The sequence below is a fragment of the Lonchura striata genome, chromosome 2, assembly GCF_050655825.1.
Source record: "Lonchura striata isolate lonStrDom1 chromosome 2, ASM5065582v1, whole genome shotgun sequence".
In the NCBI taxonomy this organism is placed as follows: Eukaryota; Metazoa; Chordata; class Aves; order Passeriformes; family Estrildidae; genus Lonchura; species Lonchura striata.
The window spans coordinates 139,231,619-139,252,787 of NC_140704.1; the positions used below are offsets into that span (position 1 = coordinate 139,231,619).

A 21,169-nucleotide genomic window follows, 5' to 3' on the forward strand; every position below is an offset into this window, starting at 1 on the left:
GGGAATGCTGCGGGGAAAAAGTTGTTTTAAGAGTTTATTTTACTTCTCATTATCCTCCTCTGATTCTGTTAGTAACACGCTTCACGTTGCAACCTTAAAGCTGAGACTGTTTTGACTGAAGTGTTCTTCCTGGTCCTTATCTCACTCATGAACATTTTGTTAATTTTTTTTTTTTCTATGTCTGCTGCCCAGCTGTGGCCCGGGAGGGCGAGCAAGCGACTCTCGTGGGTGCCTGGCGATGGGCCAGTGTCAAACCAGGCACAGAGAAACCGATGGTTCACCCTTGACGGTCCGTGCCTCTCTCCAGGATGCCAGGGGCAGGAAAAATACTGGCAGTTCTCACGCTGAACCCAAACCACACCGGGCACCTCTGCGCCCGGCGTGTGTTCAAGACACGGCTCATGCCATGCGAACTGGTCCTGGGCAGTTTGTAACGTTCGGTAACACACGGAATTAACGTGCAGCGCTTAGTGCCACCTGCAGTTTGGGCTCCGAGATTCTGACCCCGGTGCCACGGGCGGGACAGGCGCGGAGCGCCGCGGGCGGCGGCCACGCGGGGCCCCACAGTGCGCTCCCGACGCCAGCAAGGACTAACGGAGCCCAAGGCCCGGCGGGCCAGGCGCGGGATGCCTGAACCTCCGGCCCTTCGGGGGCTCCCCTCCAGCGGGCCGAGGCTCTCTCTGGCCGCCGGGGCGACGAGGGCGGGCACGGAAGGAGCCCCGAGCGAGCGCTGCGGGCATCAGGCGGCCGCGCACCGCCGCCGGCTCTGCCGCCGGGCCGGCCCCGCTCCCGCCCTCCGCCAATGACGGCCGGAGCCGTCACCGCGCTGCGTCACGGCGGCCGCCAAGATGGCGAAGGTGTCGGAGATGTACGACGTGACTTGGGAAGGTAACGCCGCGCAGCCGGCGGTCCCCGCCCGGGCAGGGGCTGTGCCGGCCCCACCGGCCCCCGGCCGCGGGGAGGGGCGGCGCCCCCGGAGCGCGGCGGGCGCGGGCCGGCGCCGGGAGGCCGTGCCCAGGCCTGGGGAACAGCAGCGCGGAGCCGCCGCCCGGCTCCTGGGGCTGCGGGCAGCCGGGCCGCCAAAGCGGCGAGCTGCGCTCGGCTCCTCGGTGCCCGCAGGTCCCCGGACGGTGAGGCGCACCTGGCCCGGAGCGCCCCTGGGGCGGGCCAGCCTCCCCTCGGCTCCCCTGGGCTCCCCTGGGTCCGCTCCGCAGGGACCCATCCCGCGTCCCCGGGGCACGGCGGCGGCCGCGGCGTCGCCGCTTGCCCGCCTTCCCCCTTGGGGACAGCGCTTACCGGCAAGAGTGGTCTGGCAGGGTCCGCAGTTTGCGTCATGGCTCATCTTTCGGTGAACTGAAAATAAGTAAAACTAGGTCATAAGCATTTGTGGGGAAACTTCAAGAACGTCTTAAGTAACAAAAGTTTTTGAGAATCCCGTCCTCCGGGTCTTTACAGCTTTCTCGTGTGTTCGATCATAATGGTGATTTATTTTTCATATAGCAATAATGTCTGAGCTTTACTTGACATTCTCAGTGGTTATTTTTCCATAACCGGTATTAATGTGTGAGCTCAAGACAGCACTCAAGCCCTTTCCAGTCTCCTATCAAGAATAAATGAAAGGTTTATAGTAACAATTTTGACCATAAAGGGGAACCTTTAGCTATGTACCATGCACTGCAAACATTATAGTGTAGAGAAGATAACATAGAGAGAAGCTGTGTCATCTTGGGTTTTCATTTATGTACTGCCAATCTGTGAAGAAATAATTGAGCAGTAGAATAATTCCCCAGTCATTAATTAATGCTTAGTTTGATTTTGTAGCTAACAGGATAAACTTTGGGAAAACCTTGATTGACCATTCTTTTTTATCTTTTCTTGTAAAGCTCAGCTTGAAAGGAGATCATATAGATCATTACTGGTGTTGCTGTTAAGATTTTCACAGAAGTTGCCCTAAACCACCTTGTGTTGAAAATTTTTTCAGTTTTTATTATTCTTTACCAGATGTTGTTACAAAATGCAGGGACTTAGTTGTTTATGGCTTTTTGTGGGTTTTTTTGGTTTTATTTTCCCGATTGTTCTTGAGTATCAATGACGGAAAAGAGCAATGAGCTTTTTCACAGGGTGGGCAACACACACTGTGAACTTGTCTGTGTATGTTTAGCCCCAGATTGTTTTGGCCCAGGGTGTTGGAGAGTGTATGTTTATACTCTAACATAGAGGCCAGATGTAGGATATTCAAGCTTAATGCTTCTGGATTTGGCTAATTCATACTGAGGTGAGCTTCCTACTCTTAGAAATAACCTCCACATTTTGTTTCCAAGAATTCTGATTGACAGTTGTGGCATTGTGCTAGCTGTAGAATTTCATGTATGGATGGGGTTGAATGAGAAATTTCAGAGGACCAGCTTATGAGTTTTATCTATCGACTTCTTAGTCTCTTCAATTGTTCATCCAAATGTAAGGCTGGTGTGTGTTGGTACAAGGGACTGTCTCCACTTTGGAAGCACACATTTGAAATATTCTGTATTATTTTTTCTCTATTACAAGAGATGAAAAGTAAAGTGTAAAAGGAGTCCTGCAACAGACTATGGAAGGACTCTTCTTAAAAAAGATAGCTTTTCTATTTTCTCTGTGTGAGCTTTAACAGATCCTGATGCAACGTAGCTTTTCATGGGTGAGGTGATCCCAGCAGTGTTGTGACCCAGTTCCTAGCAAAGAGCTTGAGCACAGTTCTAGGAATTTTATGTTGCTCATTTTGAATGATCTCTAAAATGCCTAATTTATGTGAAACTAGGTATATGGTTCATATGTCCTTTATATACCCAGGCGTCTCTAAACAAGACATTTTATACGTACATATTGGTTAAAGATGAATCTGCAATTCAAGGTTAGGAAAGAAGAAAAACATGTAACAAATTAAATAGTTTGTACCTTGCTTTGCTTTTCACTCAGGTTCTTTGAGACAGAGCTAGGAGTTTAACCATGGTTAATTTTTTTTTAGGTACATGGCATGGTACAGGTGGTTAGGAAAGATAACTGAAAATAACTGGGTTTTCCAGTGTGGGAGCTGTGGTTTTTATTTTTTCTTTCTTTACTTTGTTGCTGTATCTCAAGCTTTAAAGTATACTTAGAAATCTGTGTAGAAGGAAAACATCTTGTTCAACTTCATGGTCTTGATCAATGGGCTTAGATGATCCAATACCACAGAGTGCAGTGGTATTGAAAGAGGAACTTATATATTTTTATGTAACATATATTTTACAGTAACGCTTATTTACTTGAGACAAAGGTGATATCTTGTTCCTTTTTTTTTTTAATACTGGTTCTAATTATTCTAGAGAAAATGGCATATTTCCTGTTCCTTCATAAAAAAAGAAACTATGTGGAGTGACAAGAAGCCAAAAACTGAGGGTGTAGCCAAGGAGTGTGATGTAGTAGGTTTGCACATCACTTGGTACCTGGTGATGTGTAGCCTCTTACTAGGACTTTCTTAAGCTATGTAGAACTTCGTAGAATAAATATTTATCATATTTTAAATGATACATTAAAGAGGAATTTGTCCCATGAGTGGAAATACTAAAAAAACACCTAAATTTTAGGAGCAGATTTTGGAGTACACAAGTGTAAAAGTAGCACAATCTGCAAACAGACAGCAGTTCAATAACAGTTGACTTTCACTGAAAATGCATCTTACATATTGTCAGAATTGGACAGAATGAGCCAGGTTTTCTTTTCTTAACCTTGCACAGCAGCATAATGATGTTAAACACATCACACCCTGCTAAAGGGAAGCAGTGCCTTTCGGCTGTCACTGCTGAGCTTTGTGGGGATCTTTGAGGCCGTCACGACAACTCTTGTTTCAGTCAGTAATTCTTCTAAGTGGTTAGAAAAATGAAAAAGAGACAGGAATGGTATATTCTTTAAACTAGATTTCTTTTGATATAAATTGAAAAAGTGAAGAAGTATTTTTTTAGATTTTTATTAGCTCTGAATGCCCCTTGCTTAAGTTATCTGTAACTTAAATTAAATTTGTACTTCTATTTTCTGTATTAAAAATTGCACTTCTTCAATAGTAACACTTTAAAACTTTTCATTGCCATGTTCATGTGAAACTTTTTTCAAGGAACTCTTTGTCACTTTTGAAAATACCATAAAATGCTTTATAAGGTGAAGTTTACCAGTGTGTGTATTTCTTGTAAATGTGTATCTGGGAAAACGTTACATACAAAACGAGAAAATTCCAAATTAATTTAAAAATCAAGCCCTTCTATCTTTAGTGTTAGGTGACAAACTCCCTTTCTGTGACTTAGAAAATGAATTAATATTCAGTTTGTATAGCAAGTCTCTAGGAAATAGGAAACAGTGTAGCATTTAATCTCTGTAATAGTCTTTCTGCAATTAACTCTTTCTGATATAGCTTTGTTGTGTTCTGTGCTGTCTTTGCTTTCTTTTAGCTATTCCTAATTTTCAGTTGTAATCAAAGGGTCAGATCAGTTTACTCTGGGTTTTATATATGGATTTATGGGACTATAACAGGCAAAGGTGAGATGCTGTTTTTCTTTTCTTTTTTTTTTTAATTGAAGCCCTTTTGACAGCACAGTTGCCAGGGTTAGAGGCAGCATCTGCAGCATCCAGCATGACACCTGTGCCTCAGCCTGCACCTGCCAGATGAGAATACACAGAGGTGGGCTGTGGGTGAAGATTTGCTGTTTGTAACAGAGAATCAATATACAAATGATCTCTGGAAATATAATGCCTGCGGGGTCCCTGAGCGACTGCCATGGTGGCAGCAATATGCCAAGGAGATATTCTTGAATTTGCAATTTCTGCCTGCCCCAAAGTGGTGATTTCCTTCATTTAATCAGGTGCTTTTAGATATCAAGGACTTGATAACTACGATCCAATTAATGAATGGAAGTGTAGGTAATTAGAGGAGGATTATTTCATACCTGGTTGCTCAGGCCAAATGAACTGACACTAGACACAAAAATGAAACACAGGTTGCATCTCCTGGCTTGCGGTAGATTTCTTGCATGATTTTAGGCAAAAGCAAACATTGTCCCAGGTGCCTCTGTTCCTTAGACCTTGTACCATTTTGATTTACCTCTGCCTTAAGTACCAATTTAGAAAAACCCAAGTCTAAAAACAAATATATCAATTGCTCAGTACCAGCCTATAGGTGACAGAAGTTTTAATTAAAATGTAGACATTTCTTTATCTTACTTGTCTTTTTCTTCTAAAATCCCTAATTATGTCTCCCCAGCCTTGTATTGTTTCCAAGACTTGAGTTGTTATTGTCTCTTTTGATAGATTTCTTAGTAAAAAAATTCATTGTTTGACAACATTGTAAAAAGACTTGTATAATTTTACTGCAGTTCTTAGTGTTTTCTTTCTTCTACCTTTTACAGAAAATTCAGGGTTTTTTAAAATTAATAAATGTTTCATTCATCAGCTGATGTTCTATTCTTTGTCCTAGAGGTTTTTTCCATTGCTGTAAATGTACTTGTGTGAGGAATGGTAGATGTACCTTCTGTTAATACATAATTCAGACACTGTTCCATTTGGAATCACACTGGAATGAAGGCATTGATAATTTCCAAGTAAATGAGTGGGTGGAAATCAGACAGCTTATTTATTTTTAGGCGTTTAGCTTGTCAGCTTTTGTGAATGTTTGTGTTCACTCACATTCTTGCCGTCTAACGTTGAATTTCCAGGGACCATCATATGTCTAGAACCATTTAAGTTTGCCCATGTATATGAAATGTAACCCTGTGGTGGTTTTGGTTGAATTTCAAAATACAAAATGTAGCACAATAACAGTCTTATGAGCGATCCGAGATCACTTCAGGTAGATGGAACAACTTTCAGTGCTTAATTTTTAACTGTCATTTATGTTAACTCTGTGTTGTGAAGTGCAAGAAAAACTGACAGTGTTTAGATATATCGCTGTATTTGTTTTTTCAGCTGTTGTAAAGTTTAAAATAAATACTAGCAACAGTTATCCTGGTACCTTCTTATTAGTAAAGCCACTATCTGGTAATGAAAACTATTTTCTTTTAAGTTTGCTCAAAATTTGTTCTTATGTATAGAACAGCTATACTTAGATAAATGTATGTGTATATAAAATCTCATTATTAGCCATTTCCTGGTCTAGAGGATAAATAAAGCTCAGGCAAGGTAGTGTTCTCTACCTGACTTAATGAATATGCCTGCTTTCTTGGAGATCTGAAATGTACTCTTGAAACAAAAATCCTAATAATAAAATAAACTGTCATTTCTACATTGCCTAGGTAAACAGTGATATTTTTTGTACTTTTGGACACTTCCATGGTGTAGAAAGCCTTTGCATCCATGCAAAGCTCCTTTATTGGAGCTCCTTTCTCTAGGAATGGGGAGATTCCTTCAGAGTGGAAGTTCTAATGTTTTTTCTAAAATTTCAGGTGAAAATTTATCCACATGTAGCAAAAAAGCAACTTTAGTGTTGTTTGTAGATGTGTGAAAATACTCAGGAGAAATCTCTTGTAGCCTATTTTAGCTAACAATGGATAAATTTTATTATTTATTGGATAACCAGGTATACATTTTTTTATTTCATGTGTAATTGTCCTGAGAGACTGCTAACTTAGAAGTTGAATTGATAATGTTAGAGCATGAGCACAGTTTGGGTAATAAGGTTTCAGAGATCTGTTCTCTAGTAGTTTTTAATTTTAGTAGAAATCACTTTCTTAGCTCTGTTGCTCTTTAATCACATTCTTCAGATGTGTATCTTATCTATCATATGCACATTCAAATGCCATTACTATCTGAAAATCTCAATTTTTTTCTCCCCTTTGCCCACAGATATGCGTGATAAAATGAGGAAATGGAGGGAAGAAAACTACCGAAACAGTGAACAGATAGTGGATGTTGGAGAAGAGTTAATTAATGAATATGCATCTAAACTTGGAGATGACAGTAAGTAAACAATCATTATTTTAAAAATTTCCTTGACTGATTATGTTTTCTTTTTTCAGTCTGTATTTTAGTTAACAGCTTTTATGTTGTCTTCCAGGATGTGCTGATGTTGATGAAATATATATTGTTTTGTTAGTCTAGTAGGCTTCCAGAATTCCAAGAGCTTATTTCTTTCCCAAATGTATGCTGCAGTGAAAACAGCCCTAAAAATTACCTGATAGAACTCTTAGCGTGCTATATTAGTATTTAGACTTCAATGTGAAAACTTAATTTGAAACTGTTACTAAGATATTATTTGCATGATTTTCTGATCTTCAACTGTGTGACAGAGATTGAAGCAAGTCCTCACAGGGATCTGTCTTGAACATGGCAGTTATGATGTTGGGAAAAATAAAGAATAAGAGCTTTTTTGTCTTTCAAGATATCAGAAAGTACTTTGGCACTGAAAGTGCTAAATTGCTTAAATAAGTTGTTGATTAATTCCAGCAGTTTCTTAATTTGTTTGTGTTTCAGCCATGATTTGTGAGAGTAGAAGGGGAAAAATGTACAGACAGAATTAACTATTCCTGTTTACATGATAGGTGCTTCCTATTATCTTAAACAAAACCCAAAACAGTTATCTGCATTTATTGTCTCTTTGTGTCCAGTTTGGATAATTTATGAACAGGTGATGATTGCTGCCCTGGACTGTAGTCGAGATGATTTGGCACTGGTAAGTTTTCAAGCTGACTTTGCTTTCACACTGTATGTATTCATCCTGGGTGTCTCTTCCAGATTGTTTTTGGAAGTTACAGCATATTCTGACTCCATGGCTTGGACTGGTAGAAAGAATATCTGTCAAGAAGTGCACAGCTATGAAGAAACTGCCACCACCTACCTCGTCTAAGGCATAACTTTTGTTTAGACAGATCACATCTCTTCCAATAGCCATGAAAATATTTACAGCTACTCTGGTATGGGCTAAAGGTCAAGAATAATATTGAAGTTGCCATATTGTACAGAGAGGGTTTGTTTATTGAAAACCTCTCAAATTATATTGGTTTTCTGAATGTTTTGAGGTAAAATGACCCATCTTACATATATTATATGTCATGTTGGCTACCATAAGAGAAAGTCACTGACATATTGGAGCAGGTCTTCAAGATTAATAAGGAGCTGGACTGCATAGTGTATAAGAAAAGGCTGGAGGTCTGTGGTAAGTCCTAGGAAAGCCAAGAAGGGATTTTTTAATACTGATGGGAAGGAAGGTATAAAGAAGCTGGGCACATATTTTCATAGGTGTGCAACAAAAGACAAATGTGGGCATAAGCTGTAACAAAGGCAATTCCACTTACATATTATGAAAAATTTATTGCATGCTTTATGACAAATGGCACATTGAAGCTGCGAAATCTCCTTTGGAAATGCGTAAAAATAGATTGGGATATGGCTTTGAACTCCCTTAGAAACTGGCTCTGTTTTGAGTGGGGATTCAGAGCAGGTGATCTCCAAAAGTCCATTGCAATCCAAGTTATTTGGTGGTTGTTGATAAAAATATTGTTAATGGATATTTGAATCAATTTGTATGCAGATTTATTTGAATGATATAAATAACCATTGAGATAGAATTAACTTATTTTGAACTGTAACCTGTTTGTTAAATTAAAAACAAAAAAAGACACTGAAACAAACAAAGCAACCCAGTCAGCTTAGTTGATCCTTTAAAGGCAAAAACAGAAAGAGGCAAAAGTTTGTCTTACAGGAAAATGTTAATCTTTTCACCCCTCCTTCACAAAACAGTCAGAAGAAAACAGAGGCTTACCTTGTGCCCTGAAAGCCATCAAGCTTGAGCTTATCCTAGGTAAAAAGCCATTTTCAGGGCTCCAGATCCTTCACCACAACTACTCCTCCAGTGCCTTGTTCTCTGTCAGATGACAAAATACCTCATAAAATCTTTGAGGTTCATGTGATGTCATTTTGGTAAAACTTACTGCAAGTGGTCAGACTAGAGGATGAAGTTTGGAGAAGGGCAGTTTGAAAGTAGGCAGAACTAGACAGGGTTATCTGGCCATATATATGTATATATATGTATATATATATATGTTGAAATGGAATATGCTGGAAAATGTACTACAAGACTTTGAACTTGTGAACCCAACTGAACTTCCCTCTCTTTTGTCCCTCAGAAGAAAATACTGTTGTAGTATAGCTGTTTGTTTAAACAAAAACAAATAGACTTACTCTTTAAATAAATACATTTTTGTGTCCTGATTTATATGTAAAACAGATTTGGTCTTTATTTTCAGGGTCTTTTAAAGAAGACTTTCACAAAATTGTTGACTGAGCCAGTGTTGAAAGATCAGTTGTGAAACGTTCTTTGTTTTTACTAACCCTAGCAGGGAGTTTAAATTTCAGTGTCTATGTCCTTTAAGGAATATTGCTTGAGATGAGGGAATGCAACATTTTGTATGCAGCTTGATGAGATTAAAAGCATAGGTGGAAACTTAGAGGGTTTTTTTAAAAATTTTATTAATTTATAATAAATAAGTAGTTAATTTGAACAAGCTTACATCACCTGTGGCATTTTACTACAGCTGTAACTCCAAAGTAGACAAACAGTTTTGGCTTTTCTGTTTTTTTAGCAGTGAGCTTTTGATAGCTGGGATGCATTTTGCTTAGGGGGATAGGTATCTACTCCAAATGAGAAGCTGAGGTAGTTTTCAGAGTAATTCCTATGACTTTTCATTTTTTCTTTTTCTTTCCTTATTTATTACTTTGCCCTTTTTGTCCTGCACCAAAAATCCATGTGTAATGCATGCCCCTGCTGCAGCCAGGCAGTCAGTTCACACAGGTGGTTTAGTGCAGTCACCTTTTGTTGGCAGCAGTTGCATTACTAGTGTTTTACCTGCTGAAGTCCAGGTTTATATTTTTTGGCCTTTGTCTGATGTTTAAAAATTCAGAAAGCAAATGAAGTGCAAGTTAAGTTTCACATGCAAATTGTGTTTGCCATTGTAACCGAGAAAATCTCACAAGTAGATCGTTTACTGACGTGGTGCAAAACAGGTCCTCAATAAAATAAATTATTATGGGGATTATAAATCCCAGTTTAAAAAGAGGACATTCAGTGCTGCTGAGTCCAGAACATTTTGAAGATATAGCTGGTGTAGTTTATTAATGTGCTTTTGGTTTTATCAGTGTTACAATGAGTTGTTCATGACTTTCCTACAACTTTTCCTGTCACTGTATTGTGTCTGATAGCTTAATCTACAGGAGTTTATTGTGACCCCTGGACTGCTGTATTCAGTTGAGTAATGGTTGTGTAACGAGATCTAATGTGAGCAATTCTCATCTTGCATTACTCCTGCACTTGAGCACTACTTTCATATTGTCAATGAGGATTTTTTAGATGTAAAAGCCTATCTACAGATTGTGGACTTTAGTATTGCAAATGTTATAATTTTTTATTTGTACTTTTTTTTGGAGAAAAATAGTACATGTGTTTATAAAAATCACTGTCCTTCAGGGTTCACTGATCACTAGACCACAGGATGGATTTATTGTATGCAAAAGTTCTTTTTAATGTCTACAGGGTTGTCTGGGTTTTAAAAGCTGGAATATATCTACTTTTCTGGAGTTTCATGTAACTTTTTCTGTCTCTTAAGAATGGTCAGAGTTCAGTCTGACCATTCTTAAGAGACAGGAAAAGTTCAGTCATCATGTAACATACTGCTAAGTACATGTAGTTTTTTTATGACTAGAGCAACAGCAGTTCACCTAGACATCACTCAAAGTTCCAGTAAACAATTTCTGTGCTGAACCTGAGCCTTTCTGCATGAAATTGCATTGTTAGTATCTTGATTCATTGCAAGTCAAGTTAATTGTGATGAAAATAGTCTGTTCTTGCTTGAGGCTAAGCATCACAACTTTGGTCACTGTTGCATTTCTCTTTTCTGTTTCTTAGCATCTAGGAGAGATGCAGATATTCCTATTGGATATGCTTTAGCAACCTGTTTATCTACAGAAACAAAAAGGGATCCTAATTGTTACTGATTTGTACTTTGTCCTTTGACCAGTGGATTTGATGAGCTGGAACAGATTATGTAGGTCTCTGCTAAGAACCTTATGTTTGAAGAACAAGTTCCTAAGTTGAGTTGCATAAATAAGTGCCTAGAAGAGGATTCAGCATGAAGCTTTTAACATGATGCACACCACTGGTCTGTTTTGAGAGCCTATGGACTGTCCTGCCTCCCACTGTCATGAGTCAGTTAGGAACTTCACAATAGCCATGTCCATGATACGGTTATGACTTAGCTTACTGTGGGGAAGTTGTGACTCAGGCCCTCTACCAAATATTCTCTGCTAATCCAGAAAAATCTGCCTGATGAATTCTTTTTATCCATCCTAGGTGTCTCATTGATTTCAGGAGTTAAAAATTATGCCTCTTCTGCCAGCAGGCTGTACCCAAGCCAGTGGCAAACATTTTCTTTGGATTTCAAAGTTGTATTTTAAAAATAAACACAGAGCATTATATTAGCATAGTTTGTTCCATTGTGAAATATCCATTTATTAAAGAAGTATCACTTAAGCTCTTACCGTCTTTGTTTTTTTTACTGTCTTGTGTTACTCTGGGGCAACTAAATAGAATTCAAGTTTTAGTAGTGCCAGAGCTGTTTTAGTAGGTGAGTGTAATTTTCTGGGAGCATAACTATTTCCAAGGGGGCCTGACAATCTAATGCCCTGTATGGAAGATACTTCTTAAAATCAGTCACCTAACAGACAGAATTTCATTTTCCAACTTTTCTCCTTGTCAAGGCATTTTATTGCTTGTTTCAAAAATTGGTATTTACTTTTACTCAGAACTGGGATGGTAGATAGTTGAATTATGAGTGAAGTCCATTTTTTAATGTTTTTTTCTTCTTCTAGCTTCTGTGAAGATAATTATATTCACAATAGTATTTTTGGTTCTTTGTATAGTTTTGTCTTCAGGAACTGAGGCGGCAGTTTCCTGGGAGCCACAGAGTTAAGCGATTAACTGGGATGAGATTTGAAGCCATGGAAAGGTAAAACCTGAATTTTAAAAAATGTACTTTCTGTCTGAAAAAATGTTTGCTCTTTCTTAAAAAAGCATTCAGCCATTGCAAAATGGCTAAATAATGCTGGGCAGTTCCTTTATAGGAAATAACAGTGTGCATGATCATATTAAGACTTTTAGACATCTCTATTGCATTTTTGTAGATACTATGCAGTGTTTCATTTTTTCAATCTTCCCATCAGAGGTCACAGACCTGAAGGATCTCTTACTTCACAGCATAATTCATTATACAGCAAAACACTGCAGAAGCTTTTGACAAATTCTGTGAGGTGTAGGTTTCATCTCGGAGATGTAGGCTGGCATATGAAAATCAGTGCCAGTGGTTTTTTTGCCTTAATTGTTCTTCTATACTCCTGATTATTGCAGGGTGCAGCTCTTTACCCTTATTTCCTGAGTGTGGGTAAATTAACTTAAAAAAGATTAAATCTATAGAGTTTGTTATGGAAACAAATCAAAAAACAAATGGAATAGAATGGCTGAACATAAAAATCAGACCTTTTTTCAATATCATGTAGAAGGGTTATGACATACTAAGTTCAACAGAAATTATTAAAATAATGAACAGATCAAAACTTTGCAACTTTCCAGATGAATGACCTCAGGACTTGCAGGTTAACTTTATTGTACACATTTCTCCTTGTATGCATCTTAGTTGTCAACATTCTGTTCTATGGCACTTGTCTTGGATGTGAAGAATGATATTTGATATAATTTGAATGGTAGGAAATCTGTTCCATGCCACGTTTTGAACAGAGTTGGTGAGTTTTGAGCCTTTGGGCCATCTTGATAAAAATAAATTGAAAATACAGCCTAAATGCTTTTTTAAAAGATACTTAGCATACTTACTTCATCCATTATATTCTTGCAAAATTAGCTTTTAAAATAATATTTGATATGAAGCACTGATAAATGTCCATTGCTTGGATCAACGAGAATGGATAAGTGGACTCCATTCACAGGAGCCATCTCAGGGCAACCAGATGCTCTGTTTCACACTCACTTTATATAAGGTGTGTATTTGTGAAGGATTTCCATTAAACTTATCTCTCTTGTCTTCATTTTATATAGGGTAGGAAGACAGAGAATTACAGAAGTTTTTCCCCCTTCTTGAAACTTATTCAGAAGTACTATAGATCATAATTCTGTTCAGGCTTATGTGACTACATTAAAGATGTTACTGCATGGGACTTGATCTTTGTGGAAGATGACTGCTGCACAAACACCGTGTGGTTTCAGCAATTAAACACTATTGAGCCATGGTTTTCTGAAAGTGCTCATTCATCAAAGTTCTTAACAAAATGTCTCTGTCAGATCAGATCCTTGAGATCATACTATCAAGGACCAGAGAAAGTAACAAAAACTGAAGTTTTGTGTCCATAGGTTTTCTCTAGAAGCCAGAGCAGAAGGAGGCTTCAGCTTGGGGTTGTTTGAACAGGAACCCATCTGCAGGTGCTCTAACCATTGCCCTAGATAAGTGTGTCCGTCTCCCCTGACTATAAAAGAAATGTAGAAAGATTTAGGCTGCAGGCATCATGTTTCACTTCCATTGAAGTGAACTTCTTTTTAAATTCTAAGTGACTTGTAGGATCTAGGGAGTATCCTGCTTTCCTCAACAGGAAAAGGAAACAGTGAAGAATATCCCCAGAGACTGAGACATCCCTGAAGGCACTTGCTAATAAAAAAAAAAAAATGTTCTAAAACTTCACCATGTAAAGCTGGGACTATAGTCATCAGATTCAGTTTTCTAAAATGCATTTGACAAAGCAGCAACTAACAGAGAACACAAATAGAGCATTTTACTCTGCTCAGGTGTGTAGCCGTCAGTTTCCACTCGTTTCTGCTTTTGTGCTTCCTTTCACATTATTCCTATACCTTAGTGTAGCTGGAGTGGAGAGCTGAGCTGTGGTAGTGTCAGCAGTGCTTAGGGAACAGTGCAGGGATGTAAATGAGTGTCTAAGGTGATGTGTAAGGAATGTAGAGCATCAGAAATCAATCAGCAGTATCTCTGCCATACTGCTTGTCAAACTACACATGAAGACACAACATCTAGCCTAGTTCTGTGGCAATAGTTCAACAGCTGTGTAGTGAAATGTGGTTTGAATTGAATTATTTTGTTTGTTTGCTGGGAAACACACAGAGCTGTTTACCAGAAGGTTCAAAGGTTTGAAGTGCTCATAGCACCTGAAGTTACCTGTTTCAAGCACACTTCAGCTAGGAGAATTAATTGATAAAAAAAAAAAGTGATGAATGGTGGAAAATATTTTCTGTAAAGATTTATGTTATAATCTTTGGTAGACTCCTATAGGAATATTTTCAGTTTGCTGTATGCAGCTGCTTATACTTTTTAAAGTCACAACAGAAGGAACTTCATTACATGAAATTTTAAGTTACAACAGTGAAGTGGAATGTCATTATTTTGGATGGCTTTTCAAGTTTTGGAGCTTCTATTTCTTGGGAGATGTGAAAGAGGGAGTAGGGATGTGATGGTTGAACCTGTTGGGTGGACATCAAGAGAACAAGCAGGAGAGTGAGATGCTGGGTGTAAAATATCCAAGTTGCTGCTGAAACAGTGTTTCATGAAGCAACTTACATGTGTTTTTCTTAATTGTTGACAAAAAATACTGCTGTTTATACTAAGCACTCCCAAAAATAGTTTTGTATAAATATAGTTTGCTTAGCATATGTATATTATATTTCAGTATAAAAAAATGCAGGAGGGTAATTAGCTATTGCAAGGAGAGTCAAAAAGTCAGAAGTTCTGTCTTAGCAGAAATAAATGCGAATGATTTCTTTGTACAGGTATGATGATGCTATCCAGTTATATGACAGAATTTTACAAGAAGATTCAACTAACACAGTAAGTTTAAAAGATAATTCTAAACTTCACTCATGTGTTGTTTGAAATTATGACTATATTTTCTGTTTCAGTTTGAAGAAATGTGTGTCTGTATTGCTGTATTTGTTTCCTTTAGTTTTCTGTTATAATAACCAGTGTTACCATTTCATGATGGGAAGATGTGATGTAATACTTCCTAAATACTGATTTTTCAAGTCAGATTATAACTAGTGATCTTTCCAGAAGTCTAAGTAGTGTTTAGAGCTGGGTCTTTAAAGTCTTTCATTTCTCAGAATATGGAGTATTTAAAAGACTAATAGAGTCTGTCACATGTCTTCTATGTTCCTAATGCTTAATCTTACTTAAGGATTAACTATTAATACACTCAGGTAGTGCTTGAATAGCAGTTATTTTGATTCATGTCTGGGACATTTTACTAGCTCTTGAATCAAAATGCATAAAGCATGCCAGTTGTATAAAAAAAAATCTGAGACAGACTGTAGTGTTCTTCTAAGCATTTTTGAGTATTGTTTGTAAAAGCCACTGTGAGCTACTAGCTGGGAAAATAAAAGTCTAGAGAAACTTGCAGCAATATATTTTTGTTATTTTTTTTTACCCACAAGGGTAAAACTTATAAATGAATAAACTATGGAGTTTCAGATTTTTGTATGACATAATTATTTATTGAAAAATCAAAAATATTATTAATCGTTGAGGGTGTATGTGTTACTTGGTTTTGAGTAACTGTCTATTGGGTAAACTTCTATGTAAATGTAATACTTGGGCTATTTCAGATGTTTTGGCAATCTGACATAAATTTTCCTAGGTGTGTGTTGAACCTCTCCCTTTCCTTGGTCAGCTTATTTGATGTGGTTGGCTATTCTGGAGGGGAAAACCCACAGAAACACAGATAACTGGGATTAACTAGGGTATGCCAGAGCTGGATATAGATGATGCACCATCCCTTTAACTAAGTAAACCATAAAAAAAATCCAGCAAAACAAATTTAAAAAGCAAGCATCAACATAAAAAACACCCCAAAACACCAGAATGTTATTTTTGAGGCAACACATGTGGAAACAATACCAAGTTAAGCACTTGGATAACAGTGGTAGCTTAAAGTCTGTCTGTTAACAGTGCTAGAGCTCACAGATTTTGTGCACGGGTAAAAGGAACTATTTCAGTTCTAGACTCTTTTTTTTCACTCTCCCTGAAAGAGTAGAAACTTGAGCTCAACAAAGTTTTGAGTACATTGGTGTCCACAGTAAATGGTGGATTTTATCAGTACATGGCCCAAAGAGTTTGACATGAAATCTTCAGAGTTGTGTTGGACCAATATGGAACCCACATGCAGTGAAATCACAGAATGGGTCACCTTGGTACATGTTTTATGATCTTTTGCTGACACTGGTGGAAAATGGAGCACCCTATTGCAGTGACTTTTATGGACAACAGATCTCGAAGTATACATTTTTGGCAGTTTTATTTTTTGCTCATCACAACATAGCTAACATCATCTGAGTGCTTTGTTGGATGGCATTACAAAGCAAAATATATATTTAAATAAGTAAAATGCATGCTTATTTTTTATTGGAATTTTCTCTGTAACCAAATCATAAAGATCCATAAATTTGTAATATTTAGAAGCATAAATTGTAAATATTAGAACAGTTGTGTGGTTGAATTTCTTCATTCTAATAATAGAATTGGCGAATGTTAAATGCAAAGGAAAGTTCCTTGCTATATAACTAGAATTGGTTGGGTAAGGCTTTTGCATGTCAAGACTGAAAGTTAAGTAAAAAGTTTTGATAAGTTGTCATGTATAGATTTCTTTGTGTCATTTACCTGTTAATTATTTCCATGCACACATGTGGCTGCTGTAGGAAAATAAATATTTCAAGCTTTTAGAAAAGCAACTGTTGCTGAGTTTGTCTTGGCTCTCACCAAACTTTATAGAAATTTCTTCTGGTCTGCTGACACACGGAGTTGCTTATATACATTAGATGTTTTGGCAAGTGCTTTAAGTGAAACATAGATATTTGTTCACACAAACAATGTAAAAATCATAGCTTGCATTGACTTATCAAAAAGTAGTATGGAAAAAGATTTTTCCAAAAAATTACTTCTTTTAGACACATAGCAAAATTTTCCATTATGAAAAGTAAAGTTTGAACTCAAATTATGTAATGAACATTTACACTTTCGTGTGAAGTTTCATTGCTGAAATTAACATTAATTACTTAATTTCTTAGGATAGAATTCAAAATAGTCTTTATTTTTTAAAATAGGATCATCTCTAAGTTTTATCTCACTCTGCACTTATTTTCTGAAAAAGATGATTTATTTGACAATGGAATAGTGTTAATGTCACCTCAGAGATTTTGTTTCATTTTTCGAAGTATGTAGATGTTGACTCATAGTCTCTTTCCTAAAGATTTTAAGGAATGAAGTGTGACTCTTGTGCAATACATAACTTGCATACATTTCAATAGGGTAAGAATTAGAATCTTTTCCATTTTTGTCTGTTTGGGTTGAAATGATGGCATGTTAGAGGTCAAGCTGACAGCTTCCTCTTATTAAGGCTGCATAGTATTTTCTATTGTAGGGCTCTTTTATTAATTAAAATTTCATGTAGTGTCCAATTGAAAACGTTTCTAGTGATGCTGAACAGTGACTGATTTGTTTGTAGATACTCAGATAAAATGCTTATTCTGTTTCTCAGAACAAAATAAAAGAGAGTTATTGTGTTTTAGTAGTGTTTGTAGAAAGGGTTTTATTGTTAGTTTTTGCTCTTTTTGTATTTCATTGACAAATCCTTATCCTGCTCTGCTTTGGAGGGGGAGACCTTTTAGTTAGACAGCTAAATATTTTTCATCAATCAGGCTCTTCTCAAGGTGGTCTATTCAGCAGAGTAGAGAAGCTTGTTGATGAGAAAGGAAATTAAGTTCATGTATTCAAGACTTAGATTGGTGTCTAACCCACTGCACTGTCATTGTAGTGGATCTGCAGTTTCTCTTGATTATTCAGCTCAACCACCAAGAAGATTGCAGAGCACTTGGTCAACACCAAGGGAAAGTGAGATTAAGGCACAGAGTTCTGCCTTAATTCTAATCCATAGAAAATCTGGAGTCTTTATTAGGATTATTCTTCAACTGTTTTTATTGCCACATTTTCAACCAAGCTTTTCATGCAAGACACTCTGTCTGCTTTCTTAGCTTCAAACATGTGGATAGTCTCATTACCATCATGGATTTAGTAATAGAATTGTGTGAATGAAGAATTTAAAATTTTTGTAATAAGATTGTTCTCTCATCAACTCTGTTGTTGATTGAAGTGGGCAGGAACAACTGTGTGCATGTGGTCACATGAAGATACCCTTTCTCTTACTATTTTGAGATTCTTTTTGTAGATGAGCTGGACTTATTTCAGAAGAGGCACAGGAGGTGGTTGAAGACCTCTATATACTAGAAGACCTCTATAATACTAGAAGGATTCAGAGCAATATCTTAGAATCATGTAAATAGGCAGCAGTTATACACTATGAATATTTGAGTTCATCACTTTCTGTGACTCTGCATTACTGCCATCTTGACTGTATAGGTAACCTTTCTTTCCCTACCTCCCTGTCTCCACTAAGTCAGATGAGAATCATAAGCACTGAATTTGAGCATTGGATATCTGTTTATCATCTGAACCGTGATAATTCCTTAAAACTGCTGCAGTAGCTGTGAATTCATTTTTAACAGGGACCACCTGTGAAGATCTTGCCACTCTATACATTTATCTACAGGATGTTCTGGGTTGCAAAAGGGAAAACTGCTCACCAAATGAAGCATCTACTAATGGGCAGAATTTTATGCGGTGATGTGTGTTTCCTGAAATATATTGGCCACTCTGCCAGGAAAGACAGAACTAGACCTAAACATAGGTGTGTACAGTGATAGTTTTAAAGGGAGTTGAACACGATAGCTTGGCACTGACTGACACAGGATGGAGTTGGTGAGAGTTGTGAAGAGCAGCTGTTCTTGCTTCAGTTAGTTCCCAATGGGACCTGATGGGTAAGCTGAGAATGCCCTATGTGGTCCTAAAAAATTGGTTTTTTGCTTTTGACAGAGCCTCATTTACCATTGTGGGGTTTTTTTGCTTCTTGGTCGTGATTGGTGAAGTGAGAGAGCAGAGTGCATTCTACCATTTGTCCCATGTTTTGTGCGTGTAGCACTTTTAAATGTTATGGAGATTCTGTCTCTTGAAATTAAGTATTTGAGAACAGAAGAGCTGCTGTACTTTTGCAGTTGTGGCAAAAGTCCATTTTACTTGTCCGGTGTCTGGCTTTGACTTATTGCAGATACCAGAAGTGTATTAGAGCAGGGCAATGACAATATACTGTGGTCTGTTCTGCCAGTTCATATTCACCTTCATGTTGCAATTTTCCTGTGCCAGAAATGTTAACTCTGTTTTTAATAGCTCTTCATGAAATTTCTGCATAGATTTACTTTTAAAGTTTCTTGTTTGCCATGCCTACATCTACAACATAATTGAGAAATTAAATGTTGTAATTTTTTAATTGATTGTGTAAATCTCCCTTGTTTGTGGTGTTTTTTTTCCGTTCCCACACCTTCAATCTAACAATTTTATTTAATGCCTCTGAATTTGTCTGTTGGTGTTCAGCAGTTGTTTTCACGTTATTAATGCTCATGATTTTAGGGATCTTTTGCACTTTTCTTGCCTCTGAGCTAAGGAGTCTTAATGTGCAGCTATTCTTGTTGCCATTCTGTGCCTTAAAACTCTGCTGTTCTCCATGTAATTTCTGTGTTTTTTCTTATATTTTGGTGAGAAATGAAAGGACTGAACAGCAGTCAGTATTAAAAATGCAGGAGCATTGTGAACTTACAAATAACAAAGTGATGCTACAGATATCTCTTCTGTATTCTTTTCTGATAATTCCAATATCACAGTATTTTCAGTTTAGGGTTTTGGGGCAGGGTTTTTGGATTTTTTAAGATGGTTTCTGAAGACTGAATTGATGTTTTGTAGAACTGTTTATTACAAGTCCAGTATCTCCCTCCTAACTGGACAAATTCAGACAGGTTTCTTGTGTACATTAAATTAGCATTGTTTGACTCTATATGCAGCCATTTATGTAGATTAAATTTCACAGGTCATTTTACTGTGCTGGTAAAAGTATTCATTATGATTCATTGCTGTGAATGCTATTCTTTGCACTTGTCTTTTGTTCTTTATACTTAAATAAGTCCTTATCATTTAACTTTACATCACCATTAATTCCCTTGTTACATCTCTTATCAAGAGGGCTGAGCAGTAGATTTTAATACAGGTGATTCTGTGATTCTCAGTGCAGAGAACTCTTTTCTCTATTTCATATCTTTTGACTTATTTATCCATGTGAAAACCTTCCTTTGTTAGGCTTGGTAACTCTAGTTTCCCTCAGAGCTTTCAGCATCAAGATGAGAAATCCTGTTGAAATTATATTTTGTGTCAAAGATGACTTTTACATGGTTCTTTATTTATGTACACTTAGGGACTCCTTGAAGAACTCCCCTAGATAAGGGAAGCCTGACTTTACTCTGTGTAAACTGTTCTTATTTTTTGTTGGTATATACCATTTTTCATGTTTGCCAATCCCAGGCTTTAGTTTTTCAGTCTATACACCTCCTACCAATTTGCTCTGTGCTGGTCTTAGACTTTATAGGCTGTTTATTTGATAGAAAAAGTTATGTTTTGCGTTGAGGTTGCTCCTAAGCAAACAGCTTCAAACCAGTAGCTCTGTGCCTGCATAGGTTTGCAAGATTTTAACTGTTTTGCATGATTAACATTGAAAAAAGTCTGAATTCTGGTAGGAATAAATTTGTTATTGTGGATTTTCTGATTTTGTGTTGGCATTGCTTATGTGCTTTTTTGACATCTGTGTAATTTTTTCCCTGTATCTCAGTTGCAGCTGTTTACACTTCTGTTTTGATTTGCATATTTTGAAGGAAAATATTTCAGTGGATCAAACTCTTAGACCAAATACACATTTTCTAAAACCTTAAAAGGAAAGAAAAATTTCTTTTTAAGGTTAAAAGTATCATGTGTTTAAGGCTGTAGTAGTTAGACAGATAAAAAAATTCTTCCTTTCCTAGGGGGCTCAATCCCTGAAAATTCTCCTACTAATACTTTATTTACAGCCGTGAAATTTAGAACAATGTTAGACTCTCTCTTGCTATGTTTTACTAATGAAATGCAGAAGTTGATAAATGTTAAGTCCTCACTTCATTTTGAGTCTACTTAATGCTAATTAAAAAGAATCA

General features: G+C 37.4%; 1 protein-coding gene across 1 annotated transcript in view; it reads left to right on the top strand.

The window, feature by feature from the left end:
• Positions 1–828: 828 nt before the first annotated feature.
• Positions 829–21,169, top strand: part of EMC2 (ER membrane protein complex subunit 2) — a 38,879-nt gene continuing 18,538 nt past the window's right edge. Inside the window, exons 1-5 of the mRNA XM_021546574.4 lie at positions 829–888; positions 6,841–6,954; positions 7,602–7,666; positions 11,908–11,993; positions 14,825–14,882. Of these exons, the coding sequence (XP_021402249.1) occupies positions 849–888; positions 6,841–6,954; positions 7,602–7,666; positions 11,908–11,993; positions 14,825–14,882 (363 nt within the window). The 5' untranslated portion in view covers positions 829–848. The remainder of the gene's footprint in view (positions 889–6,840; positions 6,955–7,601; positions 7,667–11,907; positions 11,994–14,824; positions 14,883–21,169) is intronic.